Here is a 27,200-nt window from a genome sequence, read left to right on the forward strand (position 1 = left end):
TCGTATGCAACATTTCCATTTCAAAAACGTTTTTCCAAACACTCTCTAAACAAGGCAATAATGCAATCATTTGGATACAACATTGAGCACGCACATCAAGGGACATACTTACATAACTCGAAAGTAGAATTAGATTGGACACCAACCTTAAATCAAAAGAAATCCAAAAACACAAGGAACATTGTCTTGTATACACAAGGCAACCAAGAGTACGAACAAAAACAAGAGCTATATCTCCTTAAACCACATGAACCCAACAACTTCTATACTAAAGTGACAAAAGGAAGTCCAGCGATTGCTAGATACAACCAATAGTTCACCAAGAAGAAGTCTACTTAATAAATATTACAAAATGCAGCTAGTGCTGTAGAGTGCCCCATGCAATCCCTTGTTATACAGCATGAGGAACCTGCCAAGAAGTGGGGGTCTAAAGAACAAGATAGAAAATCGAGCAAACATAGGAATAAAGACCAAACCCAATACAATTAGCTCCCAGTCCTTGCTCTTGTGAACCCGATGCAAGCATTCACAAAGTCATCATCCACAAAATCGGAAGAATATATCTGTAAATGGTCACCAAGGCCTTTTTTTTGGGCTTGGGAAATGAATAGCCTGGCAAATGGCTTGATGCGAGATGTTACTGGCTTCACACAAAGGACTGCATTGTTTGCTTGTGGAGTGCATGTATTCTCAACTCTGTAGAAAAACTTTCTTGTATTCACAGGAGGTTGCTTTTCAAGATGCTGCATGTTGTTTTGAAATTTAGTGTATGGAAGATCTGTGTCTGTCCAATTATCTTTCAGGTATGCAGAGCTCCATAGTGGGCTTCCTGGGGAAGGAGCAGGTAATTTCTGTGGTTTCCATACACATATGACTCTTTTTGGAAGTAATTCTCTGAGAGTTTTTTCAAATGTATGCACATCCTGAGGAACAAGGTAATCTCCAAGCTGCTCGATCAACCATTTGTCGAAGTCCAGAGGATCCTCGTGTCCATATTCTGTTCGAATTTCCAGTATAATGAACTCAGACTTTGTCTCTGAAAGGAAACGTTTAATATCATTGATCACTCTAGCAACCTTGTAGCTTTTCAAGATCCCATGACAAACACGACAACTCTTTTCCACTCTGATGTCAAATACTCGAATCCCTTTCACCAGTTGCCCGTAGATCGAAAGTTTCTGGCACTGGGCAAAAGGACGGCTGACAAAGGGTACTCCTATTTTGTTCGTTGCCGAGTCATGTGTGCCTGGCCAAATCACATCCTTCACTTTCACCTTGTCAAGGTCTAATTTTTCCATCCATTGTTTGCGATCAGAAGTTTGGTAGTCGCTTCCCGGAAAATCTGCACCTTCCGCCTTCTGCAATTCTGCGAGCTCTTTAATCTCTTTGGCAACAGCCCTCTGTTTTGCCAGCTGATTTCCCATATCTGCCAATTTGGTGCAAAGGAAGCAAAGCGTTGGTGTTTTCAGAAAACAATTAGCAAATGAGACCAGGATACTTTCCCCATTAGCACGACCAGTAACATGTATATGAAAAAGAAGGTATAAATCATCCCATGGAGGTCTTGTCATTTCGAATCAAAAGAGTGAAGTTGTCAGAAGCCATGATATTCTCCCCATTACCCAACTTTTCATAATACATTCCATGTATACATAAAGAAGTTAAGGGCTAGACGCAATCGTCGGTGTTCTTGCTACGGGTCTAAACATTCAGGCCCAGACTGTCATCTTGAATCGAGAGTCTTCTGCTAGACTCTTGAATTTTTAAATAGTCATTCTTAGAATAAAAGATGGTAAAATGGCTTGTAGCTCTTTTGCTATCATGTTACGCTTTCATCTTCCTTCAGGACTACGGATATGAAATATTGCCAGTCATAATATAGGTTTATGCATTGTATGAAGCGCGCAAGACCATGTTTCCTTGCCTTTGTGAAAGACCTTTACCATGAGATCTGTGTGCCAACTAATTATGTTAGTCCTTTGGAAAATGATTAATAAAAGGGCACATGTATCTGCACACGACCGCACATGCACGCACGCACCCCCACCAAGAGAGAGAGAACGGCCACCAGGTCGGGGGGAGAAATCCTCGTGTTGCTGTTATCGGTAAGGAGAAAAAGAGCAAAAGGGATTGCAATGATAGTCAAGCACAAAGATCTGTAATAAACGTTAGGGAGAATGTCTGAGAATAATTGTTATGTAAATAGCCTCTGTCATAGAAAGTGAAGAGCCAAATTTGAAAGTGTGAACGTCCTAAAGGGTATGTAAGTGAGAGCTCAATAATGAAGTAGTGCCCAAAGATTCAAAGAGAGACGAAAGAGCGATCAGGCAAACGATGGAGGCAAACAATAACTGTGGTGCATTTAGAAAACCCATAGACAATTACCATAATTTGTGCATTGCCTTTAGGCAAGGTCATAATAAAGCCAATGCAGATGCTTTTTCATCGTTCAACAAGTGTGGGAAGCCATTTGGGAAAGTCATAGTGGTATTTTGTCTTGCTTTTATTTGTTTGCAAGACAACTACAATGTTACCATTCTAATGATATCACTTTTCATCTCAGATCAGTAGTAAGGAGCAATGAGTAATCTATGAGTTTGGTTGATGCATGCATGCACTGCATAAGTACATGTGTGATTCCTTTCACTGGTGTAGGCTTCCAAAACTTCAACTTTGAGAACTTTACTTTCGAAGCTTCCAAGAGACAATAAAGGACACAGTCAGGTTCTCAAACTCGGGACACGTGTCCTTTGTTTTCTATGTTCTCATGCCAAACTAAGTCTGGAGCTTAATGGTCGGATCAGCAGAAGCTGAGACCATAGAGTCACCATACTTTCCTATGCTCCTAAATCTACTGGTGTAGGTCTGGAGAAATGGGGATGTTGGACATAATATTGCAAGATCTTGTGGCATTGACATGGCTGGGTTTGACAAGAGCCACACTCTATCTGTACCATCCTGGTATGAAATATGGGGCTATTCTCTGCAATCTCTCATACTAGAGAGGTAAGGAAAGAGGTAAAGTGGAGCAAGGTTGAACCACCCATGGGAGTATAGCAAAGAGGCAAGGTGTGCTGAAAAACTGAGGATAGCAGACCTTTTTTCTTCCTCAAAGAGAAGTAGCAAGAATTGAAAACAATACAAGGAGTCAGCTATCGATGAGGGGCTGAGAGAAAGCTAGCAGTTCTGCAGCCTGCTTCGCAAGGTCCTAGTTCACTACCTAGGATATCACATGCCTCGTGAAGTACAGCCTCCATAGGCTCAAAGGTATGACGGCCGGTGCCTCTAGATGCAAGGCATAGTGCTGCAGATGTCAAGGGATGCACATAAAAATATGCACGTTTCAAATGTGCCACCAAGTACGAGATGGCTACTTGAACACAGAATCTCTTTAGTGTTGGAAACTACAGCTGTACCAAAGATGGTCCGAGATTAATGTTTGCATGGGTCAAGCGGTTCCTATGGTTTGATCTGTTGCTGTCATTTCTGTATAATGAATAGACCGTAAAATTGTATGTGACAACCACAACCAGGCAACCTGGCAAAGCTGGAATGTCACTGTATACATGGGTTGCTGTAATCCCGTTTGAAACAGCAAGATGCCACAATTTTCAACACACGTCTGTAAAATGCATGTTGCACATTTTTGGAGAGGTTTTGGGGCAGCCTGGAATGGCATCCAAAACTGTCAGAAGAGGCAAAAGTTTGGGTGCAATCAGCAGGTGGGTTGCATGGCTGTATGGCAGGCCTAGAGGGTTCACAAGAGTCCAGCAAGTAAGAGGATAATATAGGCCTAGACGTTTCACAGGAGTCCAGCAGGCAAGGGGATAATATAGGAAGCCAAGGGTGGGGCCAAGGCAAATGTGGTCCTCTGCAAAAGGAATGTCCATCCTATAAGAGGGGGTGCCATCTAATGAAAGCATGCATTCGTCAGTCAATTGTTAGTCTTGTTGCAACAACAGGACCTTCATCAAGGGGTGCAAGCGGGTGGCTCTTTGCACAAGGGGTTGTGTCTCTTTGCAAAAGGGTGTATCTCTTGGTGAAGGGGTGAGTCGAAAAAGGCTGTCCTTTTGGTGAAAGGGTGTGTCCATTCTGAAACACGCAAGCACACAAAGAGGCATGCTTGGTATCGAGAGTTGAGACCATGCATGCCATCTAATGATGTGTGGCTGTGGAGAAGAGGGTCGAAATAGTTTTTGGGATTTGCCTCCCAACTTGAAAACCAGAGTGATATCTCCACACCCCAAGGAGTGAAGCATAGATTTCTTCTAGAGTAGACCTAGTATAAAAATGGAGGCTAGGTGTTGTATCCCCGCGAGGATCTATCCCTAAACACAGTCCAAACAAAGTCAGTAAACATATTAAAGATCAATAGGCGACTCACCTCCTAGCACCCTTGAGCACATGGGCTAGAGATGAGATTCTCACAAGCCTATGCCCACAAATCCAGTGCCCTATACCACCAAAACCCATCCACAAGGAACCTCCAGCATAGTATCTCGTGATCTGCCCTATAGAAGGCAAGAGTCTGGGCTCAAGACCAGACCTGACTATCCAATGATGTGTGCATACCGAACGCCAACACAATAGCCTTGGCCACTTTTATATTGAAGAGCATCCTGCGTCATCTTGGCTAAATATAGCCAATTGGCCCTTTGCTAAGGTTCAAATCCTCTAGTCCCATGTCCCTTAATCCCATGGCCCCGTAACCCTACTCCACTAATCCGAGGATTACCGTCTAGGTATATAATATTAGCCTCTACTACTCTTATATAGAAGACCTTTATATAGAAGACTACATTAGACTGCTTCCCCTCAAGTCCACTAATCCATCTGGGTACATAACAATCTTTGAGGGTTTACTCTTGAATGAAATTGGTAAAGTTCTTATGCAAACTAGCAATCGACTCTCAAGTTGAGTCTTCTTTAGACCTATCCTTCTATGTAACTTTGAACTCTGGAATTAACTTATTCCTAAGTTTCCTTTCCCAGAAAATGATAACTCTTTCACGTTCATGTGGAACACAGGTCAACTCCTCAACTTCAAAAGTTCTTTGGGCAAAACAAGATTGTCTCAAGCCCCCAAAACCTCTTTCACTCTACTGAAATGAAAGACCGTGTGAACTTTACATGCGGAGGGAATGTCTACCAACCCTATCCATAACACCTTTGAATCCTTTGGTATTCACAAATATACACGCATTTCCTCAAAAAACTCCTTGGTGAACGCCATCTATGAACATAAAATCATGTCCTATCCCGAGCAATCCTTCCTGATAGATTCTCGTTCAGTCACTAGCATCATTGCATATCCGATAAAAAAATATTTAGTTGCATCTAGCTGAATACCCTTCAAATCCAACTGTCACAAGAGACTTGGGTTGATATCTGTACATAAGCATAAATGGACTGAAACCAGTTGCAGTGTGCTTAGCACTATTGTAGGCAAATTCTACCATTGGGATGTACTTCTCCTAATTAGATGGCCTCTTGGAGATATATGCTCGAAGCACATCTTCCAAGACCCCATCCACCATTTCTGTTTGCCCATAAGCCTCAAGATGGTCAGCAAAACTCATACTCAAAGTGGTTGCTAATTTCTTAAACACTTCTTGCCAGAAGTGCTCAGACTTAATCACAAGAGTACCATCTGAGTATCATCTAGCTTCTTACTTTCAAAAGCTAGACTAGACTAAACCTGCACCTACCACAAAATCAGTAGCGTCAACCTCGAACATGAATGAAAGCTCTTCATAGCAAGTTTCCTCCACACCGACCATGTGGTTCATAAGCCATGTGATAGATGACACTTCATATAGAGGCCATGTGGCTGATTATGCCGCATGGCAAGGTAATCCAATCATCTACCATGTCATCAATTCTATACAAATGCCACGTCTCATCTGATAGGCCATGTCAGGTAGTCTGGCAATAGTGGCATGTCACTCAGCCATGTCGTAGTCTGGAAATAGTTGCCATATCATCACAATGCCACATCAGCAGTAATAGCCACCTTAAGCACCACCTTAGCATCTACTTGGTACACATAGTGCCACCTCATCCTATGCTATATCTAAGCACACTATGCTACACAAGCGCACTTTTTTTTATAGCATAGGCACACACAGTGCCACATCATCATTTTTTAGCGTTCTTTTAGACAAGGTTTGGCAAAACTTCAAAACGACCAACTTTTGATCTATAAACAATATTGAGGTGCTATAAAATGGAAAAATTCATAGCATTGCATGCCTTACGCATTGGTCAGCAAACATTTGAGTTTTGACATACTCACAATGTACATTCATTAAGCCTCATCATCAATCCATTGCAGCCTCTTGATCATCAAAACCAATCTTGATCCATGTCAGCCTCTCTAAACCAGTACATAAAATGAACAAAGAAAAGAAATCTTTTGTTGTGTTTCTCATATTGATGTGTAGTCTAGTTATATCCCTTGCACCACTTGTATCTTCAATGCATCAGAAAAGGAATGGAAGGAGAAGTGTACCTGACACCGGTTGAACTATGCACCAATTCATTCGAGAGTGCGCCCCTGACAACCTGCGAAGTTATCGAATGTGAAGGAGGGCAGCACGGGTATAATCCTGCCAGTTCGCGCTACCAAGCCCGTAACTGTGGCTTCTAGAAACACAGTCGCTTGCATTTGGTCTGTAACCAAGTCCCTTTAGACCCTCATTTGAGTTTCAAAGTAGTCCTTCAGTTCTGCATGCTGCTCCTTTCACACGAGGTTTCTGTGCTCCAAAATCAAGTTCATCCCCCTCCTCTCCTGGTGTGAAGGCACACTGGTTGTAGGGTCTTTGACCATGCAGTTCTCTTTGGCCATGGTAGGAGAGTAGGAGAGGGATATGGAAGATAGAAAGGAGGGGGAAATTCAGCAAGTAGATGAGAGAACGAGAGAGAGAGAGAGAGCAGGCTGGAAATCTGTGCAAAGTTGTGCACTGAGACAAGGAGTGCTGGCAAAACAGGTCCTGACGCTCTGCTGTTACTTTGACGTGAAGACTGTTGTCACAACCTGGAAATCTCCTAGTATGGCACCTGATTTGGTTTGCAATTTACCGTGGGAGCAATCTCTTTGGTTTGGGTCTGCTGCAACAAGAAAGGGGCTGGTGCGATTTCTGTAGGCTGTCATCAAGAGAGGTGTAGGGTTCTAATGCAACTGGCCCAGCCCTTTGACTCTGAACAACAGTCCCTAAAAGCTATCTAAAGCAGGCTGCTTCTAGCAAGCTCTGCTTTTAGACAGATTTCCTAAAGCCCACCAAAGCAAGCCTTCTGGAATTTCAGAAACCTTCAGCTCTGTATGGGCCCAACCCAAAGCATCCATCTGAGCATGCGCAATTAACGCCCCTTTGGTTTAGCCTATACCAGCACCAATCCATTCCCAGTAGCTACGATGGTCCTTTTGCGTCGCACAGCCCTTCCCAGGATCTCAGCAACCAATCGCGTCCTACAGTAATCAACTCAGTGGCAACTTTCTTACCTCGACTTCCTACAGGACCGCCACAATAACTGTGCAGCTGTAGCATCCCCCCTCAACCTTTGGTCTGGCCATGACCAGGGTGAGTTCACATTTACTTATGATTAATTGTTCTTGCAGTCCATCCCATGCTGCGATTAACTTAGATGGAGATAACTTCAACAATTAATGAATCTGCGACCTGGTTTTTCAGAACAAACACCTACAGGCTCTCTTTCATGCATCTGCAAATCTACTACAGCAGGTTTCCTCTCTTTTTCCTAACTACCAGCCCTTCAAAGTTGCCCTGTTTCATTTGCAAGTAATGCCTGTAGTCCCTCCCCCTTGCAGGTTCAACACCCCTTTGTGGTTTCTGTTAGAAAATACCCAACAGAGGGTACACGCAGCGGAAGACTGATAGTAATGCCCAGGAGCTCACACAGTGTGCGGTGTGGGTGTGGAATCACAAACTTCTTTACTTATGTGCATACAATAGGTGTGCAGACTCATCCATAGACAATGAACCAACCAGATAGAGAAACCACCAAAATATATATTTCCGTCCACAAATATGGACACAATACAAAAGAGACAGATCCAGAGTCCCACCAATGGTGTGGTCCTCTGATCTTACCACAAGGTACTTCTCCTATCTGCTGGCTATCTCTAGACTCGAGTCCGCGTGCTCCACCTCGAGCGTAAGTAGACTTTCCATCTAGAATGATCTTCTCCACCTTGCTGTCTGGAAACCAGTCTAGGTGGGCAGCTTCCTGTTAGCTAAGTCTGCAGCACAAGGTACTTCTTTCTCCTCCTGACTGTAGGCCCAAAGATAGCCCTGCTGCTGCTCCTTCTGCTGGTGGAATTGCTGCTCCAGATGATGATGAAATGAGGCCTGAATGGCCTCCTTATATAGGCCCCAAGGTGGGGCTGATAAAAACCGACCAGCCTGTTACAGACTGGCCGACCAGTCTGTAGCTGGTCCAGCCCTATAAGGCACACAAGCCAGGGTTTTCTGGCCCAAACTTCCAGGGCCTTTGGCCCTCCTTTCAAGGCAAATATGCAGCCTATAAAAGGCCTGCCACCTGCCCACTGATAGTCACATTCCTTGCTGCAGATCTGGGCCTGCACTCCTTGCCATGTCTGTGCCTCTGCCAGGCCCTCTTCCCAGCCACGTGTACTGCGCCATACGGGTTCCTTGTGCTGGCTACTGCTTCGCCTGTTGCTACTGTAGATCCATCCTAGCTCCAGGTACCCACCATCTCTATGATTCTTGCCCACATGGCATCCAATCAGATGCCCATGTGACAGACACTCAAACCCTAGGTTCACCCCCCCCATGCTCTCCTCATATGGGGGCTTACAGATGGGGAGGTGACCTTTCCAACACCCCCTCTCACCGACACATCCCAGCCCAATGCCAACACGTCGATGAAGATGCTCCAATAACTCCCTGGTCGTAGTCCTCTGGAACCTTTTGGTGTCAAAATCTTTTCCTGGCTTTTCATCCAGTGGCTCCTGCGCTTCCGCACACCATCCTGGTACACAGGTCCATCTCTGGTAGCACCTCCTGGTACCACCTCCTTCAGTCACATTCCCGCCTCTGAACTCGAGCAACCCAGCCGTCATGATCTTCCAGTCGTCCCCCTCATAATGAGTGAACAACCTGGAGTCTTCCAGGCACCATGCTCTGAAGGTCTGTTTCAACCCGTCCTTCCTTTGGCAAGGTCTGCAACCAATGAATATTTCCAGATAACCTGGACCATGAACTCTCGCTGAGTTCTCAAGCAGGTACTCTTCTGGCTTCAGTACTCTTTGTCCACCACCTTCTAGCAATCTGCGTCCGAGATTTGAAGAAGCACCAATACTTCCCCTTCTGCCTTCGAAGAAGGCCAATTCCTTCCAATCTCTTATCACCTGAGACAAATGAAGAGCAGAATCTCTCCACAGCATGCTATAAAGGCTCAAATGCAGAATATCAAATACATACCAGACTGGTGTACTGCCTGAATGTTCGCTCTGAAAGCAAACCCTGTACCTCAATGAGGCACCCGCCAAGATCCTGTGTAATCCTGTACTGTCCCCTTCTGAAGTCCAGCATCCATCTGACCATGAGACCCCAGGGCTTTCCATGGAATCCACCCTCGTGTCAGTGTCAACAGCTACACACCTGGAAGGTACCAAGCGCTCCATACTGTCCTTCACCTTCACAAAGGCATCTGACTCCTCGTCGACCCACATCTCTATGTCAGACATCCTTACTGTGACTTCTGGATCAACATATCTGACCTCGGTAACACTCGGTGATGTCACCAGGAACAACTCTTCGATTACCACATTAGCTTTGGCCTTTCCCTCTGAATCTGGGTCAGACTCCTGTTTGTTTTTCAGATCCGCCTTTTTCTTTCTGCAGTCCTTCGCAAAATGTCCGGGCGTATCACAATAGAAACACTTCTTCTTGTGCTTCCTCTTCGAAGTCCCCTCGTCATCAGAGTCATCTTTATTTGACTTGCCACCGTTAGGCTTGCCCTTTCCCTTACCTGCGGAATCCTTCACCAGCATCGCCTTGTCATCTTTGTCCTCGTTGTAGAGCTTCTTCCGAGCTTCCTCCTGTAGCAGTAAGGGACACAACTCCTCAAATGTCAGAGGTTTGGTCCTCTGTCCTGCTGTCACAGCCGTAACAAAGCTCTTGAAACTCCGAGGCAGTCTCCTCAGTACCATCAAGGCCAGATGGCATGAATCCGTCTTCTGACCAATTGCTGCCAGCTGATCCCGCACCACCTTGACCTTCGTCAAATGGCTATGTACCGTATCGCCTTCTTCCATATCAAGATTGTAGAGTTGATGCTGAAGAAGCACGATCCGGGAGGTATTATCTGTCTCGTACAGATCCTTCAGGGTGGCCCACGCCTCTACTGACATCTCGGCCAGCTGGATATGCGGAAGAAAAGAGTCCGCCGTAGTCCCTATGATTATTGCCAGGGCATGGGCATCTCTTTCTTCCCAAGCTTCAAGCTCCTCTCTGTCTACTGCCATGAGTACCTTCCCTTTACTGTCCACCATGTCTTCCGGCTTCGACTCCTCTCCCGTGGTCAGCTTCCACAACTTCCGAGCCACTAAATGACTCCGGATCTTCACTTTCCAGATCGGGTAATTAGTCTCGTCCGGGTTCCCAGACTCTCCAAAGTTAGGGATAGTGAAAGAGAGAAAACTCGAGGAGGAGGAAGGGATAGCAGGGGCTGAAGAGGCTGTAGCTGTCAACATCTCTGCTGTATATACCACTCAGCAAAGTCAACCAAACTCAATTGCAGTAAACCAGAACTCTGAACGCACCTGACTGAACCTGAGTCACCCTCCTTCTCGCAAGGGCACAATCCTCCAGTCGTGGAAGTCGATTCCCTAGAGCTTCTGAATCAGGGTCGTCCTTCAGCAAGGTCCATGCCTTCAGGCTCCCACACCTGTGAGCCTCCTACTTGGGCTCTGATACCATGTTAGAAAATACCCAACAGAGGGTACACGCAGCGGAAGACTAATAGTAATGCCCAGGAGCTCACACAGTGTGCGGTGTGGGTGTGGAATCACAAACTTCTTTACTTATGTGCATACAATAGGTGTGCAGACTCATCAATAGACAATGAACCAACCAGATAGAGAAACCACCAAAATATATATTTCCGTCCACAAATATGGACACAATACAAAAGAGACAGATCCAGAGTCCCACCAATGGTGTGGTCCTCTGATCTTACCACAAGGTACTTCTCCTATCTGCTGGCTATCTCTAGACTCGAGTCCGCGTGCTCCACCTCGAGCGTAAGTAGACTTTCCGTCTAGAATGATCTTCTCCACCTTGCTGTCTGGAAACCAGTCTAGGTGGGCAGCTTCCTGTTAGCTAAGTCTGCAGCACAAGGTACTTCTTTCTCCTCCTGACTGTAGGCCCAAAGATAGCCCTGCTGCTGCTCCTTCTGCTGGTGGAATTGCTGCTCCAGATGATGATGAAATGAGGCCTGAATGGCCTCCTTATATAGGCCCCAAGGTGGGGCTGATAAAAACCGACCAGCCTGTTACAGACTGGCCGACCAGTCTGTAGCTGGTCCAGCCCTATAAGGCACACAAGCCAGGGTTTTCTGGCCCAAACTTCCAGGGCCTTTGGCCCTCCTTTCAAGGCAAATATGCAGCCTATAAAAGGCCTGCCACCTGCCCACTGATAGTCACATTCCTTGCTGCAGATCTGGGCCTGCACTCCCTGCCATGTCTGTGCCTCTGCCAGGCCCTCTTCCCAGCCACGTGTACTGCGCCATACGGGTTCCTTGTGCTGGCTACTGCTTCGCCTGTTGCTACTGCAGATCCATCCTAGCTCCAGGTACCCACCATCTCTATGATTCTTGCCCACATGGCATCCAATCAGATGCCCATGTGACAGACACTCAAACCCTAGGTTCACCCCCCCCATGCTCTCCTCATATGGGGGCTTACAGATGGGGAGGTGACCTTTCCAACAGTTTCCCTATAACATTCACTGCGAACTGTTCTCGCCACCATTGTTCATAAACCGCAATGATTACTACCTCATAACACTTCAGGAAATTGCAGAAACTTGATCGCACTACCAGAACACACCATTCGAACTTCATACCTTTCCACAATTCACTGTGTTGAGGACTGCTTTGATACCAATTGTTGCATCCCCACTTGGATCTAACCCTAAATACAGTCCAAACACCATCAGCCACCCCCGAGCACGTGGGCTAGAGATAAGACTCACACAAGCCTATGCCCACAGCTCTGGCATCCAATACAACCAAAACTTGTTCACAAGGAACCTTCAGCATGGTATCCGGTGATCCTCCGTGTAAAAGGCAAGAGTCTAGGCTCAAGACCCAGACCAGACCATCCAATGGTGTATGCACACTGAATGCCAACAAAATAGCCTTGGCCACTCTTATATAGAGGAGCATCCCAAAACCTCTTGGCTAAACATAGCCAACTGGCCCTTTGCTATAGTACCACATTAGCCTGCTTCCCTTCCTAACCTTGCTACATGAAGTCCACTAATCAAAGGATGGGGGGTGTTTCCTAAAGATAGGAGCAAAAGTTTGCTCTGATACCACACTAGGAAATCCTAGTAATCTAAGTGAAATGAGACTAATGATAGCAAAGAATAAGAAGGGTATACGCACCAAAGAACATGTACATGAAGAGTTGTGAACCCTTGTGAAGGGTGTACAATGTATAGCTCAAAATAGATGTGTCCTCTTCATGGAAGGATGTCTCTTCCACAAGAGTTGTGTCCACTTTTGACCAATTGAGTCTCATGGGAAGTATCCCGCAAAAGGCCATACCCCTCCACACGAGTCCATCCATCAAAGCATCCATAGAAAGAGGAAAGGGTAAGAGGGGAGCATTTGCAGCCAAAGAGACAAGAAAAGAGTACATACACGTGGAAGACGGGGAAATAAGGTTCTGAGAACTTTCAAATGGCTGAGCTAGCTTATTATAAGCCTTACGCAGCACTCGTGGGCAATTGCAAACGGCACATGGGTGGATTTATATTCCTAATGGAGTAAGACTCGTTCGTTAAAAAAAGAAACTTCCTACTTGGACCTAGTTTGGGATTATAGCTCTCTATCCCAAATGAATTAATGTTGAAGGCTAAAACTTTCATTCTAAATCAGCAGTTTTAAGCTTCTCAGTAGCTGCCAGTAAGGCTTAATGTGTGTGATCTAGTAGTAGCAAAGGTGTATGCCTTTGGAAACCTAAGGCATGGGGTGGACTTCATCTTGACTCTTGCAAAGCGGAGAAATCTTACGAATTAAGATTTATATTAAACACCGGAATCTCTGGGGTAAATCCAGTGCTTACTAATATATACTATCCACATGAGCTTTTAAAAATGCCAAGCACCTTGGGATGAATGTTCTTATAAAGATACAGCTGCCTTTCTTGTTGCCAAAGACAAGCGAAAAAATCATAGAAACAAATTTAATAGCCGCTTGGCCCCATTACATTGCCTACAAAATCGAATTTGAAACTTCTGTAAACCTTATCCTGGAAATCTTGGTCTGGGTCCTCAGAAAAACATGCTAGAGGATCAACATAGCATCATTGTAACTGAAATTTTTTAATACTTTATTCGATTCCTTATGTGAAATATCCGGGTCACTTAAATCCCACATGGGGAAAGAGAAATTTACAATCCCTTGTCTCGCTGCAAGCTGAGAGAGATGCAGATAATAGATTGCAAGCGGCTCTAAACCTCATCACATCTCAGTGGTCCCTGTCGTGGTATACTTCACAGTTTATCTCAGGATATCTGAGTGATTTCCCTCCTCTCAAGTGATTAAAGCGGGTCAAGGGAAACATATGCGATGGCCATAATTGTGTCTTCGCGGCCCACATAAAAGGTCCCAGCACGGGCGGAGCATGCTGCCCAGGATATATGATCCACCTTTAAGAGGACGAGCTCCGTGCCTACAAGGCTTCAAATGCCCACACTTAATCTTCCAGGCGTTCCCTTCAGAATCGACATGATTTGAGTCGCAAGAGTCTGCAATGACTACAACCAGCTAAAAAAGACGTCGACCTGCCTTCAGCAAATCCGTGTTTTCCAGAAAAGAAGAAAGTCGGAGGTTGGGTATGCACAGCCATGTAAGGAGTAGTTTGACAAAGCAGGAAAAAGAACTGGAGAATAAGGAGGTCTGACATTACGATGTCGATTATGCACAATCTCTGCACATACCAGCGCTGGTCCTCTTGCAGATAAGGCGAAATAACTGTATATACTCTCAAAGCTACGGTGCTGTGCACTCAGTGTGTAAGGGCACAGAGAAAGCTTGCTTGCAAACTGACTACTGCTGCTCTAAAAGATTCGACCATGAGCATACAAGTACGGGAAGAGCTAAAGCATTTGTAAGCAAACACATGCAAATTCATTGTGATCATGTGTGAATGATACTGGCACGCTATATTTTTACTCGCCCTTCAACGACTGTAAAGTGGGCTTCCCAGGCAAAAAGTCTAGAGACAGCCAAGCAATCTAGTGTACCTTACGCAAATAAGGCTTACTCAATCTGCAAAAAAGGATAGCTACAGTGGCTTCCTGAAATTCAGAAATTTGGAACAGAAAGCCAAAATATAATGCAAGGACTGTTGTTGCGATCGATTCACTCAGTCGCTAGAGAGTGGTTTCGACAAAGTTGAAGGGATTCTTATCTGAATTTCATGCAGCGAATCAATCCCCGTGACAGGATTTCGCATTCGCCCAAACATAAATCAATGTCAAAATCAAAGAGCAAATGTTTCGCGATTCTAATGAGACAGTGCAGCGTTCGATAAATTCCCCAAATCGTCAAACAACTGAACTTCAAAAGATTCTAACATAAGATCATTCTACGTTACAAGGACCTCGGAGACAGAATTAACCGAGCGGCGAGGACTAAGCAATGCCGGAATGCAGCACTGAGTCGAACAAGGTAAAATGCAACAGAAGCTCGATCTCTGTGCAGCATAATCGCATCATTAGCTCTTTCAGCTCCTCATAATCAGCCATCGAAAACGAGAGAGGAACGGCCGCAGAACAAAACCAGAAGAACCGGACAGAGAGAAGAAACGGCAGACCTTACCGTGGAGCTCCGCAGAGATTCTTCGCCACGCTTCTTGACGTTCAACTGGAGCTCGCTCTCTGCAGACTACAAGTAAAAAGCGTTTCGACGGCGATTCTGCAGGTTCTTCGCCGAGGGGATGACGACTCACAGCGATTGAGAGCTCGAAAATACGAGGCCTCCCACAGCATTCAATTGCCAGCTAATTGCTCAACAGCTCCGTCGCGGTCCCCTCCATCCGTGACGCTCGAGCCTCTATCCTCATCGCTGTCGGCTCTGCCCCATCAACATTCTCAGTAGATGATGCCAATGACAGCTCCTCTTCACCTCCTTTTTTGGGTGAAGTTCCTCTTCACCTCCACAGTGAATTCAAGCATTCATCGGCGCTCTCTTCTCCGTGCACTGTACACTACACAGGTGCAATCGTGCTACAGGAGCGCCGGACAGCGATGCATATGCTTTCTCCTCGATCCAAATTCCATCTTACTAGCCAATCGCTGGGATCGCATAGTGAATTGTAGCATCCATCGGCGCTCTCTGCTCTACACTGTACACTACACAGATGCAATCGTTCTACAGTAGCGCCTGACAGCGATGCATATTCTTTTCTCCTCGATCCAAATTCCGCTTTTTACTAGCTCCCATTCCCACTTCCAGCCAATCGCTGGGATTTCTAAGACTCTCACCTCCCGCTGCGAATTGTCACAGCTTGTGAGTGTGTTGCAGACAGATAGCGCCGTGCCCAGTTGAGACGTGATGATGTGCCCATCCAAAGCGACCGAGCGACATTATTAGTGACAGAGCAGCTCACGTTTTCCTGATGGTGGTCAATCTGTCATCGCCATCAATCCAAAACGATCTCATCAGTTGTGCAAATTAAAACTGTAGGGGAGTGGCAACATCTCGCTTCCATCGCCGGAATTGTCACACTCTCGGTGTTTCCCGTGACCATGCTCATGAAATTTGCTCCCTACTGTCACTCTTCTGAAGTTTCGCTTCGTTCGATATGAACACCTAGTGATCTATGGAGCTGCCACTACGTGAGAAGTTTGAACTCTAGTAGCAAAATGCTGAGCCACCATTGCGAAACGCACGCTTTATGATTCCACCTTGTGAGTAATGAGGACCTAACAAGTTTGTTGCAGTTTGTTTTAACCAATTCAACATAAGCTCAAAGCCTCTCGAGGGCTTGTGCATTTGAATATTGGGCTAAAATTGGAACAATCCACAAAGCCAAGCCACCCGTCAAATGCAAGGAAAAATGTTGGGCCTCGCATTTTGGATCCGTGGGGATGCAAATCCTCCATGCCACTCAGAGTGGACCATCCCCACTAGCATGCGCGGGGAGGCCCTCTATAAACAAGTAATGATATGGTGGGAAATTGGGAATATGGGAAAAAGCTATCATGTGGACATCTTTGCATGTCATAAGGAGGAGGCGCTCACTCTTTTCCCACAAATACACCAAGGTCAAATGCTTGGAGGAAAGATGGGAAATTATACCCTACCAGCCACATAGGATGAATTTCTCACCAAATTCCCAAAAAAAATCCTTTCAGCATATGCATCGGAAGACCATGGGGATCCAGGCTCAAAATTTCCAAGTGGCAAAGTGAATGCCAATGGCTTCCTAGCAAAGCCCCATACTCAGATTAAGGACTCATCACTATATTTTGCACCGGTGAGACAGAGGTGCGATAAAGGCAGAATTTGTCACATAGAAGGTGGGGACTTTGTCACATAGAAGGTGGGGACAAGTTGAAAATATGGAGCAGGAGATGAGGAGCAAGTAGAGAGGGTTGCCAAGAAGTGCCTTGGAATGAGCTAGGAAGTCCGATTTTTAAGATCCAAAATATGCAAGGCGGGTTGATCGTCTTCCCCATGGGGACTCGAAATCAGTTAAAAAGCTTCCAAATACTCTACAGCACTAGTCCATGTGTACCAACTCTAATAGGATGTTTTCGCATTGGCAAATATGCTGTGAAATTGTGACATGCTGGCAAGGGTGTGATGCGTCAATCGTTCCCACAAGATGCTACGTCTTTGCCAAAGGATATTTGAGCCCCCCTGGAGACAGAAAAATCTAGTGTCCAACCTAGCATTATATGGCTACACTCCACTTGATGAATGAGAGCTACTTCCCCCAAACAATTCAAAGGACTTATCAACTATTTGCACGCATTTAAAGACGTTTCCAACATTTGTCCATCGTGGGGACACTTGCCAAGTTTAGCTTGGCCTTTGGGCTTTGGCAAATATGTTGCAAAATGCGGTGAAAGCCATCCACTGGAAAGCCCTCTAAGGGGTAATGAAATGGGAAAAAGTAACATTTCCCACCATTTCTAGACTTTCCTATGATGTGGACATCTTTGCATGTCATAAGGCGGCGGCCTCACTCTTTTCCCACAAATACACCAAGGTCAAATGCCGGGGGGAAAGGTGGGAAATTACAACTTGCCACATAGGATAAATTCCCCACCAAATTTCCCAAAAAAACCCTTTCAACATATGGGAAATACAATTTCCCTCAAAACCCCTCCCATGTGATAAGACCTTAAGGGTCTATCAAGGGAAGGAGACACTTTTTGCTAATCAGGTTCATTGTTTAGAGGTTAGTTCATTTGGTCAAGTTGACCATGTTAATGGGTGTTGTGTTGTAATTCGTGGCAGTTTAGGCCATTGTAATGAGTTTTAGGTTTAGGCTTTTGTCTTTTTGTGAGGGTCCTAAATGATTTGTCACTTTTGTGTGGATTAAGTTTTTGGCCCTACATGAGAGGTAGTGAATTATTTTGTCATTTAGCTTCTATGAAATCACCTTTATTAAAAGCATGTGAAATGAGGGTCTCTTGCCAAAATGGCCAAGTCGACTCTTTAATCTCTTTTCACTCATCTACATTTTCCCATATTCATTCACCTTTACTTGCATTTTTCTCTTCCCCTTTGGTACACCTTTTATTTCCCTTTTATAAGTTATTGGAAAATTTTATTGCAATATTTTTTTTAAAAACAAACCGATTATATTAAGAAGGTCGGTCAGGCCTAAAAAAGGGACCAATACAAAATTTGGATTGTGAGATGGGCAGACTGGCCTAAACCCGCACTGCATGCAAAATAACCCTAGTAAAGATGCATTATGATTTCAAGTAAGCTCTAGCTAACCACCGTCTCTTTCGGCTCAATGGCCAGGCTGTCTCTCAGATTTGAGGCCAGCAGATGTACAATCTCATGTCATCGAAACCCATTTGGAGTCAACTATCGAAACACCAATTTGTTGCGTACCTCCCATGTGGCTAGAAGCACGGTTGCTCTAACTAGCAACCAGAAAGTGCCAAGGGTGGATGGGAGTCGCTCCATCTCACCTAGCAACACCAGGCCCAATGAAGAACATTTTCATGAGTCCTGCTCCACGAATAGCTCTCTCCACCCTAGTCCAGAATTCATGGACCACCGGCCAATTCCAAAAGAGGAGCCTCATGCATTCGATGGCCTTTCCACAAATGGGGTAGACAAGGTTCATTGCAACGCATTTAGCCAGTTTCATTCTTGCAAATAACCATTGCTGGAGTACTTTCCACAATAGGTAGCTAGCTTTCCCTCTACACCGCTCCTCTTCCAGATGCCGTGAAAATGAGCCTTCCACCACACGGGATCCCTCCTTAGCTTATGGCCCGTTGATTTACCTACCCCAGTTCTCAGAGGCAATCACATTGGTGGGCCACCAATCCTTGAATTGAAAGTCCATGCTTTGAATTGATTCCCATCCTTGAATGGGTGAGGCACCAAGTCAGGTTGGATGACTCACGTTAAACCACGTCCCTTAAATGACAATCCTAGTTCTTGGAAGACTTGTAACCATCAACACATTTCTTGTTCTTCGTAAGAATCATGTACCAAAAACAACTCAGGGAACAAACATCTCTAAAGTATGATGAGAAACAAAGAATTGGTTCTTATATTAATTTAAGGTGTTGCTATGTTGCACTGGACACTATACATTTTCTTAGAAGCGTACAAATGCTGATCACCTTTGTGAGCCGCTCCATTTAACTAAAGTACAAATTTCACCAAATTTTTCTTATAATACTCCATTTTATCCCACTCCTCTCTTGTCTGCATTCGGATTCAATAAAAAAGGATGCCACTTAACCTGTGTTATTTTACAACAAGATCTAAACCCATTGCTCATAATTGCTAGAAACAACACTAGTGCTTCGCCCCACTTACCACAGTTTTACAAGAAGAAAATCTAACCTCAAAATTATAGAGATCTTTTGAAGCGTTCATAGCCTTTTCAAGATGTCTCTTCCCAACGAAATACCAAGGACAAACTGTGTCTGAAGTGACGTCTATACAAATGAGAGGTTTCAGGGGTCCTGTTTCCACCATAAGGGCCCCGTAAAAACGATGGTCTTAAAAGCTAAAAATAAGAAATTTCATATGAATTGATGAGAAGGTATATATTGATCAACATTATCAAGGAGAAAGAAATAAGAGCAAGAAAATATGGAAAGAACCTTGAAAAGATAGCCACCAATCCTTGAATTCACATTGGTTGGCTCCTACTTCAACTCTCCTGAAGTTTCACCTCATTCCCATGGATATGACCTTTACATTCTAGGATGAATAGTGTCCTCGAAGGCGTGATCATAGGAGGCCTTGAAGATCACCAGGTAATCTATGGAGCTTCCACTACGTGGGAATTCCCTCTAAGTTGGAACTCTACTAGCAAGATGTTGAGCCAACATTGGGAAACGCACGCTTTGTGATTCCACCTTGTGAGTAATGAGGACCTAACAAGGTTGTTGCAAGTTGTTTCAACCAATTGAAAATAAGCTCAAAGTCTATGCAGGGCTTGGGCATTGGAATATTGGGCTAGAATTGGAAGAAACCACAAAGCCAAGCCAACGGTCAAATGCCAAGAAAAATGTTGGGCCTCGCATCTTGGAGCCGTGGGGATGCAAATCCTCCATGCCAGTGGGAGTGAACCAACCCCACTAGCATGCGCGGGGAGGCCCTCTATAAATAGGTAATGATATGGTGGGAAATTGGGAATATGGGAAAAAGCTATGATGTGGACATCTTTGCATGTTATAAGGAGGAGGCGCTCACTCTTTTCCCACAGAGCGAATGTGCAGGTTGGCTTCCTAGCAAGGCCCAATGCTCAGACTAAGGACCCGTCACCATATTTTGCACAGGTGAGATAGAGGTGCGACAAAGGCTGAATTTCACGTAGAAGGTGGGGACAAGTTGAGTGGGAGATAAGGAGCAAGTAGGGAGGGTTGCCAAGGGGTGCACTGGAGTGAGCTGGAAAGTCCGATTCCTAAGGTCCTAAAAATGCGAGGAGGGTTGATCGTCTTTCCCATGGGGACTCGAAATCTTTAAAAAATCTCCCAAATAGTCTACAGCGCCGGTCCATGGGGACCAGCTCTAATAGTACATTTTCACGTCTTCATTTGTAGGCTAAAGACCCCCTGTTTGAGGAGAGTCTTAGAATTCTTCAATCATGCTCCAAAAAAAGTGTCTATTGAAATCCAAATTTTCTTCATTGCATGTATAAATGACGGTGAAACTTCGACCCCAAAGCACGACCCAAGATGCCCAATGCTCGTTCATTCTTGTCCTCCCATGTGGTGACCTTCTCAGGGGATTCCAGTGCTATCTTGTTGGTAGGCTTCTTCTTAGTACCTGCAACCACACTCCACAAACCTTTTTCCATATAATAGAGCCTGAGAGAGAGCTGCCATGCAGCGAGCATTATAGGGCTACACTCCACTTGACGATTGAGAGCTACTTCCCCCAAACCATTCAAAGGACTTGTTAGCTATTTGCATGCATTTGCAGACTTTTGCAACATTTGTCCATCATGGGGACACTTGCTAGGTTTAGCTTGGGCTTTGGCAAATATGCTACAAAATGCAGTGAAAGCCATCCACTGGAAAGCCCTCTAAGGTGTAATGAAATGGGAAAAAGTAATATTTTCCATCATTTCTAGACTTTCCTATGATGTGGACATCTTTGCATGTCATAAGGAGCTGGCCTCACTCTTTTCCCACAAATACACCAAGGTAAAATGCTGGGGGGAAAGGTGGGAAATTACAACCTACCACATAAGATAAATTTCCCACCAAAGTCCCCAAAAAAACCCTTTCAACATATGGGAAATACTACTTCCCTCAAAACCGCTCCGATGTCATAAGACCTAAAGGGTCTATGAAGGGATGGAGATGCTTTTTGCTAATCACGTTCATTGTTTAGAAGTTAGCTCATTTGGTCAAGTTGACCATGTCAATGGGTGTTAAGTGTTATAATTAGTGGTAGTTTAGGCCATTGTAATGAGTTTTAGGTTTGGGCTTTTGTCTTTTTGTGAGGGTCCTAAATGATTTATCACTTTTGTGTGGATTAAGTTTTTGGCCCTACATGAGAGGTAGTGAATTATTTTGTCATTTAGCTTCCATGAAATTACCTTTATTAAAAGCATGTGAAATGAGGGTCTCTTGCCAAAATGGCCAAGTCGGCTCTTTAATCTCTTTTCACTCATCTACCTTTCCCCATATTCATTCGCATTTACTTGCATTTTTCTCTTTCCCTTTTGTACACCTTTCATTTCCCTTTTATAAGTTATTGGAAAAAAAATTTGCAATATTTTTTTTAAAAACAAACTGATTTTATTAAGAAGGCTGATCATGCCTAAAAAAGGGACCAATACACAATTTGGCTTGTGAGATGGGCAGATTGGCCTAAACCCGTGCTGCATGCAGCATAACCCTAATAAAGATGCATTCTGGTTTCAAGTAAGCTCCAGCTAACCACCGTCTCTTTCGGTTTGATGGCCAAGCTGAGGTCTCTGAAATTTGAGGCCGACATATGTACAATCTGATGTCCTCTTAACCCATCTAGAGTTGACTATGGAAACACCAATTTGTTGTGTACTTCCCATGTGGCTAGAAGGACGACTGTTGTGACTAGTAGCCAGCAAGCATCTAGGGTGGATGGGAGTCGCTCAATCTCACCTAGCAACACCATTTTTAAGTTAGGCCCAACAAAGAACATTTTCATGAGTCTTGCTCCACAAATAGCTCTCTCTACCCTGCTCTAGAATTCGCAGACCACCGGCCAGTTCCAAAAGAGGTGCCTTAGGCATTCGATGGCCTTTCCATAGATGGGATAGACAAGGTTCATTGCAACGCATTTAGCCAGTTTCATTCTTGCAACAAGTAACCATTGCTGGAGTACTTTCCACAGTAGGTAGCTAGCTTTCCCTACGCCGCTCCTCTTCCAGATGTTGTGAAAATGAGCCTTCCACCACATGGAACCCCTCCTTAGCTTCCACGTTTAATTTAAGTTTGGAACAATGACCTCGACATGTATCAAACACCTATACACTCATTTTCTCGAGATCTTCCTGAGACATGTTTTCCTATGGCCCATGGATTTACCTGCCAGCTCTCAGAGGCAATCACATTGTTTGGCCACCAATTCGGTACACGCTCCATGACAACTCTCAGGAGATCCTCCTCCCTTTCATTCAATGCAAACCTGGTTTTCAAAACTGATCCATCGGAATCCAATCGGCAAATTTATGGTCCCAAACATCCCCTCCAGACCTAGATACCTTTTTTGAACAAATTATGGGCTTTGGGAATGTCGTGAAGGCCGAATACCTCCTCGGGCCTTCTAAAGGCTAACCCCCATCAGTTACTTTACCACAAACTTGGTCCCCCTCCATCTTCCATGGGTGACCATACCTACAGCCAGCTAAGAACCACCGACTTGTAATGGGAAGCCAGAGCACAACCCATCATACCACCCAAGGGCTCGGCACGTTCCTACACCTTTTCCTTGGGCCTTCTTGATCATCATATTCATGACCTCCACCCAAGGTGAAGAACATTTGAACATCTGGGGAAGCCACTTGCAGATCAAGGATATTACACATCCTTACATCCGAGAATTCTAAACCTCCCTATGCCTTTGGGAGCTTCAGGGCTCCTAGGGAATATAATGCACATGAGAGAAATATTATCTCTAGACTCTCAAGAATGATCTTCTTCTACCCAGACAAAGTTGCGCAGCAGTTTCTCCACCTCATGTACTGACATTTAGCAAAGTTCCAGATAGCCGCCGAGATATAAGTTATTGCTGCTGACATTACGTGTTGCACAATGATCGTCCTCGTAGTTCACCCACGGGGGAGCCCATGCCAACATTTGGACTTAGTCTTCAGTTTATCCCCAGGAACCAATTGAAGTGTTGCCTCAGCGTTAAGCCAACACCCAGGGGGGCACCCAAGTATCTGATTATCTCCCCTGGTTTCACCACTTGCACCTGGAGGCTAGTAAGCCTATTACGAGGGAGGTTCGACTTGGATCTCAGAGCAAAGGTTTTATGGAGGCTACATTGCGAACTGGAGGCTAGACAAAAGTCAGTCAGGAAATCAAAGAGGGTTTCGACACTACATCCATCATCAACAACAAATACCATCGTATCATTGGTGAATGGCTAAGAGGTTAACTGGTTTCCATATGGGAGATCCAGTCCCCTTAAATGACCGACCTCTATTGTAGACTTAATCATTCGAATGAGGGGGACATAGCCTATCGCAAAGAGAAGCAGGGCTAGGGGACATCCTTGCCGGTGGATAGAACCTTTTAACTCGAACCTTCCCACAGCTCCACTGTTTCGGCATAGAACTGCAATCGCATTTCCGAACAAAGACTCAACGATTCGATAGAACCCATGGCCAAAACCAAGCCTATCAGTGACCTTGATCAGGAAGTCCCACCGAATCCATTGTAGGCCTTGTCTAGGTCACAGAACCTGAATAGGACTATGTTTTGACTCGACCCACAAGCATAATCCAAGGCAAGAGAGGCATTAAGATGTACTCAAAAATATCCCAGAGCCACATTGCTCCCTATCTACCATGCTGATGCATGGATCCCTAATCCTAATCACAACAACTTTAGCTATAACCTTGTAAGAAGTATTAACCATGGTAATTGGCCTATGGTCACCCACCCTTAACCTATTGGGTTTGTTTGGGAAGAGCTTAACCAAACCTATGTTAATGTCTTCAGAGAGGGAACCACAGGCCACTTCTTTGTTAGCCATATCATTCAAGTCTTGGCTAATGAGACCCCAAAATTCCTTAAAGAATTCAGCAGTAAATTCATCCAATCCTAGTGCTTTGTCCGCCGGTTTCATCTCGTTTATATCCTCCTCTAGCTCATCGTTCGTAAGGACTCTTGCCAAGAAAGCTCGTTGATAGTCCGTGACATGAGAGACCAGCCCTTCCAGGACCCTTTCCATGCATTCAAGCCACTCTGTGCTCTGAGCCACATCTTCCCCCACTATTTTATTCAACTCCTACAGAAATACCTTCACCACATGGCAAACTTAAAAGATGAGCAAGGGCTACACCCATTTTGAGGCAACCAAGGTGGGATGTTCTTTTTCATGTGCATGTGGATGCTTCTAGGTATGCCTTAGGCATTATTTGGCTCAACAAGATGGTCAGATAGATTACCTAGTGTATTATGCTAGTCATCAATTTTCCAAGCAGAGTTACTAGCTCACCAACTTGGAAAGGCCACCAATCAGGCAATGGAGTTTTGGCCCTGACCCTATAGCTTTCGCTTCCTCTCCCTGGTCCCCACTTGTAAACAAAGCTGGACCCTTTGCACCACTGGCCCCCTGGGGGACCAACTCCCTTTAGTAAGAAAACCTATCAAAATCTTGAGTATGAGATGAATTTAATAATATGCCATGAGTAGAAATTATTCAAATTAATATGGTTGTGTTCTACACTAAAAGAGCTTCAAATATGTCTTTACACCTTGAAATTTGGGTAACACATGAAAAAGTTGCATTAATTTGAAAGGAGATGGGTTTTCATATTTTAGTGTTATTTTTGTTCTACCCCCCCCATCCAAAAGATCCCCCCCCTTGTGCCTCACATATTATGAAAAATATGTACAAATCTTAAAATCTTGCATACTTTTCAAGGTACATACCTTATATTTTGTGGGAGGGGAGACATGAAATTTTCATATTTTCCCTTGTATATTTGAATTTTTTAAAGGAAATTCATGCATATTATATATGGATCTTGTCCCCCCATACCTTGGATTTTGGACGAGGGTAGTAACATATTACATATTGAGTTGGCACCCCAGGACTGACCCACTCCTCTGCATCACCTTGACAATGACTATGACATCCTTCACAAATAGGTACAAATACAAATAGATACAAACTTCACACAAGCCTTGTATGCAATAGAAATAAATGATTCTCCTAAATCTCCATGTGTCTTTTGTGGTTGCTTTGACATTCTCTTGCACATTAATCGTGTTAAATCCCATAACAAAGCTCTTCTTGCACCAACATGATCTCATCCATGATAACATATCATTGAGACAAAGAAGTTTGTGTTCCCTTTTCTTGAAATAGATAAGAAATGGTGATTTACCAATATTGTCCACCAAGAACGTGACCATGGCATCTAAAACAAAATACACATGCAGGCTCATTAACGTTGAGAAGCTATTTCATATATTCAAATTTGAATGATAGTTTTACAAAGAAAGTCCACAAGTGCATTGGAAGAAATATCTTGCAATTGAACATGAAATTGTCACTTTCATTACTCATTCTCTTTGAATGCTATTACAAGCCTGAGCTGTTGATGGTGAAATTGCTAGAGGGCCTACTCTCCATCACCATGTTTCTTGGTGCAACTAGGCTATGTGTGTGGAACTTAACAAATAAACAATCAAGCTTAAGAGATTAACATGGCCCCCACATATCTACACAGCAACCTGCATACCCTTGTGAAGTAATATTTGTCCCTTGAGTGAAGGCACTCTTACAAAAGCTAAGCATTGCACAGGAGTAATAACATGGTGACATTGTATCTTGGCTAAACCTAGATCCTATGCATGTATGGCACTCATGCTCTAGTAGCTTGACATTTAGAATTGTTAACTACAACACCAAGAAAGCTGGCCACCACAAATGAAATGAACAAGTTCTTAGCACAAGCTTGCGAAAGATATCCAAAGGCAATGGAGTAGGTTGTCATACCTTCTGGGCCATAACTGAGCTTAGAAACCTAATGCATGAATGTGTCTTTCAAAGTATCTTGTATGCTACCTTCAAAAATGATATCCAGGATAGTGGATTCAAACATGCTAAGCATGATTTTCATGGACGTGTATGAAACATTTTACGTACATCACAATACTATGATTGATGTAGTTTTGCACAAGCTTAGACAATGCATTTTCCCTCTCATTTACAACCAAGTGTTTAAGAGAGAAGGTGAAAGTAAGTTGACTTTACAACTTTCACAAACTTACAATAGAAGCATTCTCATTGTTTGGCCCATTGGCAATTATGATTTGGTATGATGATGGACCATCAATGTAAATTGAATTTACAACTTTCACATACGTACAATTGTAATAAGTATGTTTCACATACTTACAATAGAAGGATCCTTATTGTTTTGAATCAATGATACAATGATGACAAGCAAGATAAGCAAATAATAATGACTCTGATCCTTGTAGCCTTGATTATTAGACTTTATGATGACGAGAGTATTTTTTAAAGCTCTTTTAAGTTTTAACAAAGGCGATAGATGTTTTGGAAGTTTCATTTTCTATGAGGTCTCTCTTGCATGCTTAGTTTATGGGTACTTTGATGGGTTTAGTTCAATGTATCAACTGCTTTGATGCACAATTATGTTAAACTTGAAAATAGCATTTCAAAGAGTCAAGTATGCATAACCTATATTAAACTTAGAATGCATTCTAAAGGACTTGGAATATGTTAAATGGAAATTTTAGTATTAAGAACTCAAGATTTAGACACTGTGTGCTAATCCCTCAAGAAATATATAGATGAATATATTCATGCATTTTTCAGTTTGCATGATCCATGAGTACTATGCTAGTTTGTAAAAAATATACAAATGTTATATATTGAAATACATGAGTATGCTAATTTCTCAAAAAGTATATGTAGATGGTATATATTCAAATAAGCAAAAAATTTTAGGTAGCGTGACTCATGAGCTTAGAGATATAGTCCACAAACAAAAATATTATTTTGCATGACTC

At 43.9% G+C, this 27,200-nt stretch overlaps 1 protein-coding gene across 4 annotated transcripts; it reads right to left on the bottom strand.

The window, feature by feature from the left end:
* Nucleotides 1-315: 315 nt before the first annotated feature.
* On the bottom strand, nucleotides 316-15,788 carry LOC147894707 (uncharacterized). Of its 4 annotated transcripts, XM_087384627.1 has the most exons (3): nucleotides 15,223-15,788; nucleotides 15,097-15,151; nucleotides 316-1,426 (listed from the first exon to the last, which is right to left on the bottom strand). In XM_087384627.1, the coding sequence occupies exon 3, from the start codon at nucleotides 1,422-1,424 to the stop codon at nucleotides 486-488; it is 939 nt and encodes a 312-aa protein (XP_087240753.1). In that variant the 5' UTR covers nucleotides 1,425-1,426; nucleotides 15,097-15,151; nucleotides 15,223-15,788; the 3' UTR covers nucleotides 316-485. The 4 variants fall into 4 exon arrangements, with proteins under 4 accessions (XP_087240753.1, XP_087240754.1, XP_087240751.1 ...); XM_087384628.1 differs by lacking the exon at nucleotides 15,223-15,788 and having other exon boundaries at nucleotides 15,092-15,164; XM_087384625.1 differs by lacking the exons at nucleotides 15,097-15,151; nucleotides 15,223-15,788 and adding an exon at nucleotides 6,512-6,531.
* Nucleotides 15,789-27,200: the final 11,412 nt, after the last annotated feature.

Source organism: Dipteris shenzhenensis, chromosome 14, assembly GCF_047967505.1.
Source record: "Dipteris shenzhenensis isolate YYH24624 ecotype China chromosome 14, Dip_SZ_1.0, whole genome shotgun sequence".
Lineage (NCBI taxonomy): Eukaryota > Viridiplantae > Streptophyta > Polypodiopsida > Gleicheniales > Dipteridaceae > Dipteris > Dipteris shenzhenensis.